General features: G+C 37.5%; 1 protein-coding gene across 1 annotated transcript; it reads left to right on the top strand.

Moving 5' to 3' along the window:
* The first annotated feature begins 5703 nt into the window (after nt 1-5703).
* LOC117338585 (neuronal acetylcholine receptor subunit alpha-9-like) lies at nt 5704-6600 on the top strand. The gene has a single exon (XM_033900273.1). It carries the CDS (start codon nt 5704-5706, stop codon nt 6598-6600), a length of 897 nt encoding a protein of 298 aa, XP_033756164.1.
* The last annotated feature ends 5870 nt before the right edge of the window (nt 6601-12470 follow it).

Here is a 12470-nt window from a genome sequence, read left to right as displayed (position 1 = left end):
ATTTTTTTTCATAAATAGTAACTCTGACCAACCCAAAATATGCCTTGGGGTCTTTCCCCACCCCTACGTACGTAGTTTATTTCATATATCTTAGAAACCATTTATATCCCCACCTTTATTACCATATACATTGTTTAGCAAAATCATGTTGTAGATATAAGCTCTGGGGTCTTCTCCACCCATAGGGACTTAGTTTCTTGGCTATGTTTTTGAAACTGTTGAGAGCCCCACCGGGCCACCCGATAACTTTATATAGCATTGCTGGGCATCAAGAGATAAACACAATCCGTATGTAAAAATGGGCCCTGGGGTCTTACCACACCCCTAAGCATTTACCAGTAGTGTCGTGGTTACATTTTTGAAACTGTTGAGATCCCCATCCCATTAACCATATATAGCATAGCTGGACGTTAAGGGATAAACACAATCCTGATGTAAAAGTAGGCAAAGGGTCTTTAAACACAATCATGTTGTAAAAACAATCCCTGGTCTCTTTTCACACCCTGTCTAGACTTCATTTCTGGGTTAATTCTTTAAAGCAGTATCTTTAAATCAGTAGAGATCCCAACACTATAACAAAATATAGCATTGTTCGAGATCTACAAATAAAGCTATTAACGAAATGAACGTGAACATTATTTTGACGTTTGGTCAAATCCAACCAGGTGAGTGTTACGGGCCCAATGTGCCTCTTGTTTATTCATATACTACTTGTTTTTTTCCTGTATTTCGATTCTTCATGCACAACACCTCTGAGTGGCCTTAGCACTTTTTTTTGTGTGTCCAGAACTCTATTATCAGATCGAGGAGATTCGAATTATAGGTCATTGGCCAAATACGTAAGGCACTTTTAACATATACAGACTCCTCACTATAACATAGACAACTTACCCGTTTTCTATATCCTCTCCTCTTCACTCCCCCCCCCCCCCCCCCCCCCCCCCCCCTACTTCCTCTAATTTTTCTACGTTTATCACTTTCTTATCACATCCATTACATACACATATTTTACGCCTATTAATTTCTTTCCTGCTCGACGCCGTAATCATGTACCTTAAAAACGCAGGAGGATTTATATACATGTAGTTTGCAAACTTGTTTCTGAATCCGATTCATATGCGGAAAATGATTTTATGAGTTATGTTCATGTGTATATATATTGATATGACGTTTATATCATAGGTCAAGACCACAGGGGTCAAACTTACATTCTGGTTTAGATAATTTTATCGTTAGATATCACGTAAGTCCTGTGTTTTCTCGATGTAATACGATAAATCACAAAGTTAACCTACCAGATAGGCCTATCAGATCTCCGAAACGCGAACGCTTTATATGCGCTGTCCGGAAAGTTTGTTTGTAGTAGGCCTAATAATTCAATTAACATGCAAGAAGCTGTATATCAAAATAAATAGCGAGCTACCCAAGTAGAATGGTACCACACAAAGAAATAAAAAATAAAATAAAAAATAGACGATACTATCTTCAGGGGCGGATACAGGATGTCAATTAGTGGGTAGGCTAATGGTGGTGGTGGGGGGAGGGGGCAAAGTACGGGGGGTCCGGGGGTACTGCTGTAATAGGGTAATTTTGAATGAAGTGCATGGCACGGGAAGGATGTCATAATTAAATATTTTTGCCTAGGCAAAATTTGATTTTTGTCTAAGCAAACATATTTATGCCTTAACAAAAATAATTTTGCCTAGGCAAAATTCGATTTCTGCCTAGGCAATATTTTATATTTAATTATGACATCCTTCCCGCGCCATAGAAGTGTTTGATATTTGTGAAATGTATACATATACATGTGTGATAATTATAATAAAGTATAATAAATATGTAAGGTATTTATTATTGAGGTTATTATTGACTTTTAAACGTGCTAAGCACCTATGGCGTTACTGGCGATCCCGAGCGCGGTTCTTTGTGTGTATATTGGTATGTACATGTCTTTGTAACCGTGAGTATATTTCACGGGACGGACGTGACACATGTGACTGTGAATAACTTGTTTGATTGGTTGAAAGTTTCTGTCTTTGGGTTTTAGTCTCTGTTTCTTTGTGTCTCGGCACATTTGAATTTCGACGTCGTTGGAGTCGAACGTTTATGTTTATCAAAATTCATCTCTCAGTATGTAGAGCCATATTCTTGTATTGGTAAGTTTGACCACCCGCCCTTGCGAACAGATTTTATAGGGCTTTTTCAAGAAAAGAAGACGAATTTCACCTTTTAATTAATTAGCGTCTATCGTGTATATGCGCAGACTTGTCGGACACTGTACAGGGATTCGAACCTGTGACTTCCGAAATCCGTAGACTCGGATTCTGAATATGTAACCAAGACAATGTTTCCATGTGTTCTATGTAGCCGAATAGAATGGCAAACTAATTTACCTGTACAATTTCATCTCTAATGGAAAGTTCGTCTACAAAAAGTATGTTTTCATGACGAATTATCACAGTTCAGCTATATATGAATCCAAGTGGTTGATTCATACCGGTACAACTGACGTCTACGATCCCGCCATCATACACGATGACGTCATTATTACGTCACACCGCTATCGGGATTTACAGCGCGTTGACCCACCATGGAAATAGAAGTCATTTATTTACTGTCGTTAATTCGTTTTGTCATTTCTACAATTGATATGAATATGAAAGAAATGGAATTTATTGCCAAAGAGTTATCAACAAAGGAATGCAAAATGTTGTCCGAGGCATTGCACAGGAAAACGTTCCAGTTGTGGAAACCTGTAAGCGGCGTTGGCGAGCCAGACGATACTTGTTTGAGCATTTTGCTTCGTTGGGATAGAACGGAAGGTAAAGGAAAAACATTTAACATGCTTGCGTTAAGACTAAATCAAATAGGAAGAAGTGATGTTGCAGACAAAATTTCAAAAGAAATATATCACAAAGAAGCTGAAGAAATACATAAATATTTCTTGGACGATCCTTTTCGCTCTATGATCGTCACCAACTCTATTTTATTGGACAATGACCAGCCTGTAGAAACCATTGTGAAGCCAAGCGTAAACGATAATTCTACCATATCTACTGCCGCGATGATGGCTGCTTTAGGAGCTGTGTCTTTTATCATACTTCTAGTGGTCAGTTTTCGCAAATGTTGTCCTGGTTGTTTTTGTCGGACATGGCGACGGTTGGCCCCGGATACCGCGGTGGATGCTTGTGACCTTTGCTGCGGGGAAATCAACGTGTGTTGTGTGGTGATGGTAAGAGATTACAAACAATTTGTTGTTGGGTCAAAACCAGTGGAGGAGGACGTTCTTACTCTACTGCCAGATATAGAAAACGCGGGAGAGTCACAACAGAATGCCGTGTGATCCTGTCAAACTACCATGTGTTGTCCACTCTTTAAGTATGCACGGCAGAGAAGTATGTAATAAATTGTGTGCTGAACATTATTTTCAGACTTATTACAAATTTCGTTCAAGGAGTGAACAGCTCAATTTTACTGAACATATTAATAAATAAAGAATTCTTTTACAACAACCGATGAACGCGTGTTATTGTACAGGGACCACTAAAAGAAGACAGGCTCTTCTCTGAAGGATAGGATAGGAAAATGTCAAAATAATTACTGGTGTTGTACGGTATGCTTAATATAATTATGTAAAGGTGTTTGTAGAGGTCCATTAACATATCTATTAAATGCGTTCCATGATTTGAAAAATGATGAGAATTAGGTGAGTGGTTTATCAAATCATTGAACAAGTCAATTTTACACTATACCGTTCTTCACGAAGCGTCTTCTTTGTATTATTATACCTTTACGTTTTTTCTCTATATAAAAGTAATGTGATAATTTGACTATCAGCCTCGAGAGGATTGCGCATTTGTTTCTAGGACTATCACACCGTGTGACAGTTCGAAAAAACTGTCACACGGCAAACTGTCACACGGCGAACTGTCACACCCCTGCTGTAACGTCGTCAGAACGTTTGAAAGACACCACGACATGCAAGCGCTTAATTGACACAGATTGTTTGTTGTTGCAGACGGTAGCCTAACATTTTGTTTTCTCTCACGAAACTGTCAAACATGGATCAACACACGCGTTTTCAAAACGCCACAGACGTAGAGATCGAGTCATTATTAACGGACAGAGATAGCCAAAACACTATACAAGCATTATACGAGATACCGACAACGGATTTTAACCCCCTATTTCTTAGAAACTTTTACGTAGATATCCGAAAGGCTAATGGTGAGTTTTATGCCAAGAAAAACGTAAAGGTATAATAAAACAGTTATCAAATGGGGTAATTCGGGCAATAGTAATTTTGTCAGCCCCTCATCAACAACTGTTGCCCTCGGGCTAAAGCCCTCGTGCAACAGTTGTTGCCTCGGGGCTGACAAAATTACTATCGCCCTCATACCCATTTGGTAACTGTATATTGTCACACAATGTGATAGCATATACATGGGAATACTTGTATTCCTGTCTCCAATATCTTCCATACTTTGTTAACTGGTACTAAAGACTTGCTGTGTAGGAATCTGTAGGATACCTATAAAATTTAGGAAATCGATTCACTAACCAAATCTATTTCTTTGATTTAAATTTATTAATTTGGAAATGGAAATTAGAAATAGGCAAAATGTTCACCTTAAATAACCGATGATCCTTGATATTTGTAGTGTTCGTGTATTTTACTTTATTCAGATGTCAAACATTCCTGTAACATATGTGGTGAGAGACTATTAATTACATCATTTATAGGATGATGAGTATTAGCCATAGACAAATGCTAAACATTTCTGAAATCCATTAACAAGGTACAGTCAGTAAGACACTGATGTGGAGTTGAACGAACCAAAGTGTGGGGAAATTCGAACACGATGCATGGATGTTTCGGGAGCAATACATTTTATGCATGGAATTTTAAATTAAGTTCAAGCTACATCGTTAAAGGATCGATGTCCAAATTTCCCTTATTATTTTATTATTTTTCGAAGAATAATTTGTCCATTTCTCTATTCAATCATTGTAGATTGTTCAAAGAGCAGCCCTTACGCTGATATTAAGAAACATATCCGTTCGGCGCTCAAACATTATCGGTACTTCTCACTGTGATTCAAGTGGTATTTACTTCTGATATATCAGTTCAAAATATTTAGGAATTTACTCACGAATAGTCTATCAGCAAGCTGTTGACATCTGTTGTATCTCGCCAGATTCTAAGTACTAAATTGAAAAAAATGGTTATGATACTTTGCGAAATATTCAATTATCTAAGCGAGCAGGTATACAGCTGTGTCTAATAGTGGAGCGCTGTTAGAGATGGCGTCCTACACTGTCTGTATGGTGTTCCAAATATAATGCTAGATCATGATACAGCAGGATCTGTAACGTTATATGATCAAGCATGCTCTAACTGGGTGCCATTTTTATTGAACTACGCGACTACACACACGTGCAGAGAGCACCACTTTTCTCTGGATTTACATCAAATGATATATATCATTATCTACAGCGAGCTTCCCTGCAGGTAGTCTTGTACCATCGCTGCCTGAATACCATCACAACTCGCTCTTTTATCTTCACATTTCATGTATATACACTGACAGCAGCAGTAGTGTTCACAATTTTAAATGTTCACAGCGTTTTAACATGTGCTTTGAATTTGGAAACGTATATGTTAATGTTGAAAAGTTGGACAGTTGTTACTAAAAACACACCATGGGCAGAGCCACCACCAGGAAACCGGTCTTACTGCTCATGGTACTGTTCAAAGTAATAAGTATTATTGTTCCATCGAGTGCGTATGCACAAAATACTTACGAGTTACATAAGATGCTTTTTGAGAACTACACAAGTGTACTACGTCCTGTTGAGAACGAAGATGAAACTGTACGTGTTTCTGTCAAATTTCTTCTCCGGGGAATAAGCGAGTTCGACGAAGTACGTGGCCAGTTGTCATTGGCTACTGCAGTGGACTTGAGATGGCGGGACCCACTTCTAAATTGGAACAGGTCCGAATACAAGCCGCGTGCCCTAGTCCTCCCCGAAACACACATTTGGACACCACGTCTCGCATTGTCCAATCCCACGGACCGAATACTTCTATTCTTTGAGGACTCGTTCCCGGTCCGGCTAAATTCGGACGGCTCAGTGATCTGGCTGCAGGGAGGAACCATCATTTCCACATGTGTTCCTAACGTACAGAAGTACCCGTTCGATGTCCACATGTGTTACCTTGTCATACTGGCGATACCCTACACGCGCCCCGAGCTCCAGCTCTACCCGGCGATCGATCTGTCCAACTTTGAAAAGTCTGGCGAGTGGGACCTCGGGAAAAGTAGTGTTAAAGAGGAATTATATGGAGGATTTTTCTCGTCCATAGTGATCAGTTTAGAAATAAAAAGAAGACCGGAATTTGCACTTCTTAGCACCATCCTGCCAATTATATTCCTAGGTATTCTTAATGCGTGCGTGTTCTTATTACCGCCTGAGCATGGAGAACGTGTGTCATACGCCCTCACCGTGCTGCTTTCCTTCGCTGTGTTCCTATCCATCATTAGTAGTGTCATGCCCAAGAACTCGGAGCCTGTACCTGTTTCTGTGTTATATTGTTAGTGCAATGATGGCAGTGAGTGGACTGAGCACTATATGTACTGTAATATGTCTCCGCTGGTACTTCGCCGATCAGACAGAAACGGTTCCATATTTACTTCAAATAATGTGCCGCCGAAGGAAACGGAGACAAGGCCGCCCAGGCGGCGCTGTCACTCACACCGCCAACCACATGGCAAATCCTACAGCGGAGTCTCGAGAGAACGTCACATGGAGAGATGTGTCGGCGACGTTTGATATCATATTTTTTGTGTTTTACTTTGTTGCAATTTTTGTTCTAGTTTTTATATATTTAATACTTGTCATACCGTGATATACCGGATACTATGGAACGCCATAGCTGCCTTAAGACCAAAGGTCTTATATCATCATGTCACCATGTTATATCATCATGTCACCATGTTATATCATCATGTCGCCATGTTATATCATCATGTTGCCATGTTATATCATCATGTCGCCATGTTATATCATCATGTCACCATGTTATATCATTATGTCGCCATGTTATATCATCATGTCACCATGTTATATCATCATGTCGCCATGTTATATAATCATATCGCCATGTTATATCATCATGTCGCCATGTTATATCATCATGTCACCATGTTATAGCATCATGTCGCCCCTGTTATATCATCATGTCACATTTATATCTCATTATGTTCACATATGGTAATTTATATCATCATGTCACCATGTTATAGCATCATGTCGCCATGTTTAAAACGCCCTTTATTGTCACCATGTTATATCATCATGTCACCATGTTATGCATCATGTCACCGTGTTATATCATCATGTCGCCATGTTATATCATCATGTCCACATCATCGCCATGTTATATCATCATGTCACTATGTTATATCATCATGTCACTATGTTATATCATCATGTCACTATGTTATATCATCATGTCACTATGTTATATCATCATGTCGCCATATTATATCATCATGTCACCATGCTATATCATCATGCCACCATATTATATCATCATGTCACCATATTATATCATTATGTCACAATGGTATATCATCATGTCACCATGTTATAGCATCATGTCACCATGTTATAGCATCATGTCACCATGTTATATCATCATGTCACCATGTTATATCATCATGTCACCATGTTATATCATCATGTCACCATGTTATATCATCATGTCACCATGTTATATCATCACGTCACCATATTATATCATCATGTCACCATATTATATCATCATGTCACCATGTTATATCATCATGTCACCATGTTATATCATCATGTCACCATATTATATCATCACGTCACCATATTATATCATCATGTCACCATGTTATATCATCATGTCACCATGTTTTATCATGTCACCATGTTATAGCATCATGTCGCCATGTTATATCATCATGTCACCATGTTATATCATCATGTCACCATGTTATATCATCATGTCGCCATGTTATATAATCATATCGCCATGTTATATCATCATGTCACCATGTTATATCATCACGTCACCATATTATATCATCATGTCACCATGTTTTATCATCATGTCACCATATTATATCATCATGTCACCATGTTTTATCATCACGTCACCATGTTATATCATCATGTCACCATGTTATATCATCATGCCACCATGTTATATCATTATGTCACCATGTTATATCATCATGTCACCATATTATATCATCATGTCACCATGTTATATCATCATGTCACCATATTATATCATCATGTTACCATGTTATATCATCATGTCACCATGTTTTATCATCATGTCACCATGTTATATCATCATGTCACCATATTATATCATCATGTCACCATGTTATATCATCATGTCACCGTGTTATAGCATCATGTCACCGTGTTATAGCATCATGTCACCGTGTTATATCATCATGTCACCATGTTTTATCATCATGTCACCATGTTATACCATCATGTTACCATGTTATATCATCATGTCACCATGTTATATCATCATGTCACCATATTATATCATCATGTCACCATATTATATAATCATGTCACCATGTTTTATCATCATGTCACCATGTATATATCAGCATGTTACAGCATCATGTCACTGTATTATATCGTGTCACCATGGTATATCATCGTGTCGCCAAGTTATCATGATGATATAAGACCTTTGGTCTTAAGTCAGCTTTGGCGTTACCTAGGATACTTCTTACTAGCATGACGTAACAGTCTATTATCACTATTTTTGCCATATCTACGACTATGATTTTTTCTGTCGTGTTTCACTTTTATAGTGAATTACGGCAGATTTCTAAAAAAAAAAAAATCAAAAACTATTCATGTGTACACTAAATAAGAATTCGAAATGTAAGAAAAAAACCCACAAAAAAACCAAGTGGCCCATGGGGCCTGTATCGCTCACCTGGTTGGATTAGACCAAATGTCAAAATAATGTTCATATTCAATTTGTTTTATTTGTAAATCTCTAACAATGCTATATATGGTTATAGTCTGGGAATCCGAACTGCTTTAAAGATTAATGAAGTCCAGACTCTCTAAGGTCCAGACTTCTGCTATTCGGAAAAAATGAACTTTCTCATCAAGAAAATGTAACTATATGCCAATCAACCCAACTATTTATTAAAAATACAAATAGATTTTAATGATATCTTTATTGGAATTAATGTACATCGTATTTTTGTCTTTGCGGACTCGGGTGACATTCGGGTGTGTGTAAAATGTTATAATTGATGGACCAGAAAAGAAAAGGAGAAAGACACCACTGGCATGGATTATCATAGACATTAGACAAGTTTGAACGAAAGGAAAGTCGAATTGTGTACCAAAGTGATTGTTGCCCGAGTCCGCTTAGGTCTACCGCAAAACTATTTGTCTTTATTAAGTATTTAGATATACATGTACATACCAAATATATAAGATTATTTGTATCAATATCTTATAAAATCTCTCTCTCTCTCTTCTTCCCCCCTCCCACTCCCCCTCTCTTCCCCTTTCTCGCCGTCACTCTCTCCGTCTCCCTCCCCTTCTGTCTCTCTCTCTCTCTATTTCTTATAAAATTAGATTGTAAATATGTAAATAAAACTTCCATCATGTAAATTTTCTCTCAATGTAAAATTGTATCGGGAGAGGGCTTAATATAAGTTGGAAAACTTGTGCCCAATCCCTTTGTAATAGATTGTAAATTACAAATAAAATATGTTTAAATCAAATTTCTAAGGTCTGAAAGACCTCAAGAATTGTTTTTAGAACATGCATGCATTCATCACTTTATGACTAGCAGCGATTTAAAGGAATTACCTCTATTTCCCCTATTGGGCCCTACCCTTTTGGCCCCTCGGGGGTCAGAGTCACCAATTATGCAAAATCTGTTCGCCTTCCCCCAAGGATGTTTCTGACCAAATTGGGTTCAAATCCATTCATAACTTTATGACTAGTAGCGATTTAAAGGAATTACCTCTATTTCCCCTATTGGGCCCCGCCCCTTTGGCCCCTCGTGGGTCAGAGCCACCATTTATGCAATATTCCCCTTCCCCCAAGGATGTCTCTGACTAAATTGGGTTAAAATCCATTCATAACTTTATGACTAGTAGCGATTTAAAGGAATTACCTCTATTTTCCCTATTGGGCCCCGCCCTTTTGGCCCCTTTGGGGTCAGAGCCACCATTTATGCAAAATCTGTTCCCCTTCCCCCAAGGATGTCTCTGACCAAATTGGGTTCAAATCCATTCATAACTTTATGACTAGTAGCGATTTAAAGGAATTGCCTCTATTTCCCCTAGTGGGCCCGCCCCTCCGGCCCCTGGGGGTCAGAGCCACCATTTATGCAAATTCTGATCCCCTTCCACCAAGGATGTTTCTGACCAAATTTGGTTAAACTCCAATAAGAACTGTTTGACTAGCAGCGATTTGAAGCAAATGTTGACGGACGGACGACGGACGGACGGACGGACGACGGACGCCGCGCCATGACATAAGCTTACCGGACCTTCGGTCCAGGTGAGCTAAAAAAAAACAAAAAACGGGTGAAATTCCAATAAATACTACACCAATATTTTAGAAATCTTAATGGAAATCAAGATGGCGACGATAGTAACGATCCTTAACGATAATTAATGATTGATGATAATGACTACTTAACAGTACAATATCGGAAGATGAGCTTAAAAGTGCCATCAATCAATTGAAAAATAGTAAGGCGCCCGGAGTAGACAATTTTTTTAATGAATACATTAAAAACTCGTCACCCGATACAATATCAATTCATTGGAAACTATTTAATATTGTATTTGCTACTAGTCTAATACCGGAAAATTGAACAATTGCTATGATCAAACTTATTTATGAAAATAAAGGAAATCTTGATGACCCCGACAACTATAGGGCTTTTTTTTATAAGCTGTCTTGGAAAACTATTTACAAGTATAATCAATAACAGACTTAATATTTACTCCGATTCAGTTGGTCAGGATATCTAACAATCAGGCAGGGTCCCGGGGAAAAACACTCTACAATGGATAACATTTTTATTATGCATTCATTAATTTCTCTTTATTTATCAGATAGTAAAAAACTTCATTGTACGTACGTCGATTCCTGTAAGATGTTTGATATTATCCGGAGGAGTGGCAGAAAATGAATAAAAGAGGAATAAAAGGTAAATGTTTTTAAGTAATATATAATATGTAGTATATTAAATCTTGTCTAAACTTCCATTCGTAAACCTCGGAAATTTTCCCTTGTCTGGTCGGAGTCTAGCAAGGGGGAAATCTCCATTTTTGTTTTCCGTATTTCTAAATAATATAGATTTTTTTTAAATCTCAGTAGGAAGTTGTTCCCTTGAAAATTTAAGTGATAAGGTAAGCAGAGAACTCCATATTCTTATACAGGTGTTTGTATTATTGTACGCTGATGATACTGTTATTACACCGGAAGGTATGCAGACTGCTCTGAATAATTTTAGTGAAAATTGTAAATAAAGTCAATATCAAAAACACTAAGGTTACGATCTTTAGAAACAGTAGACGGCGACATAACTTCAGAGGTCAAATGCTAGAAATTGTAGACTGCTTCACAAATTTAGGTGTTACTTTTAAATCCAACGGAAACTTTGCAAAAGCTCTAGACGTAAGCTTATCGGACAGGCGAAGAAGTCCATATTCTCATTTTTTAGAAAAATACGAAAATCAGGTAATTCCTGTTGATATACAGCTTAAGCTATTCGATTCGCTAGTAGAACCGATTTTATTATATGGAGCTGAAATCTGGGGATATGAAGATCTGAAATCTCTAGAACTAACACACCTTGTTTTGCTAAAGAATATTAAATGTTAGATACCCATTAGAACTGAAAGTCAAGATAAGAATGTTCAATTTTTGGAATCAAATTTTGACAAATGAAAATAAATTAATATAAAGTAATATATTGTATAGGCTCAAATGAGCTTGAAGTGGTTAGATAATGTGAAACATATTTTTAATGATTCTGGATATACATATATATTTGATAATGAATTACACATGAATACAAGTTTTTATAAGCATGTAGTCAGACGACGTTTTCATGACACATTCATACAAAAATGGTTTGCAGATCTAGAAACAGTCTAGAATCTAGAAAAAGTTTTATTCCAAATTTAAGAAAGAGTTTACATTTGAAAGTTATTTACCAAAGTTATCGGAATAGAATCACTATTATAAAATTGCGTCCTTCGAATATTAAATTTCCCATTGAAACTGGACGATGGCATGGTATTCCAAGAGAAGATCGGCTGTGTAATTTATGTTTCAGTGGTATCGGGGACGAATTTCACTATTTGTTTAAATGTCAAAATGAAGAAATCACTGGTGTCAGAAAAAAATATGTGTCT

The sequence above is a fragment of the Pecten maximus genome, chromosome 1 (genome assembly GCF_902652985.1).
Source record: "Pecten maximus chromosome 1, xPecMax1.1, whole genome shotgun sequence".
NCBI classification, from domain to species: domain Eukaryota; kingdom Metazoa; phylum Mollusca; class Bivalvia; order Pectinida; family Pectinidae; genus Pecten; species Pecten maximus.
Note: the sequence above shows the minus strand (reverse complement) of the source record. Positions and strands in the feature narration are given on the sequence as shown.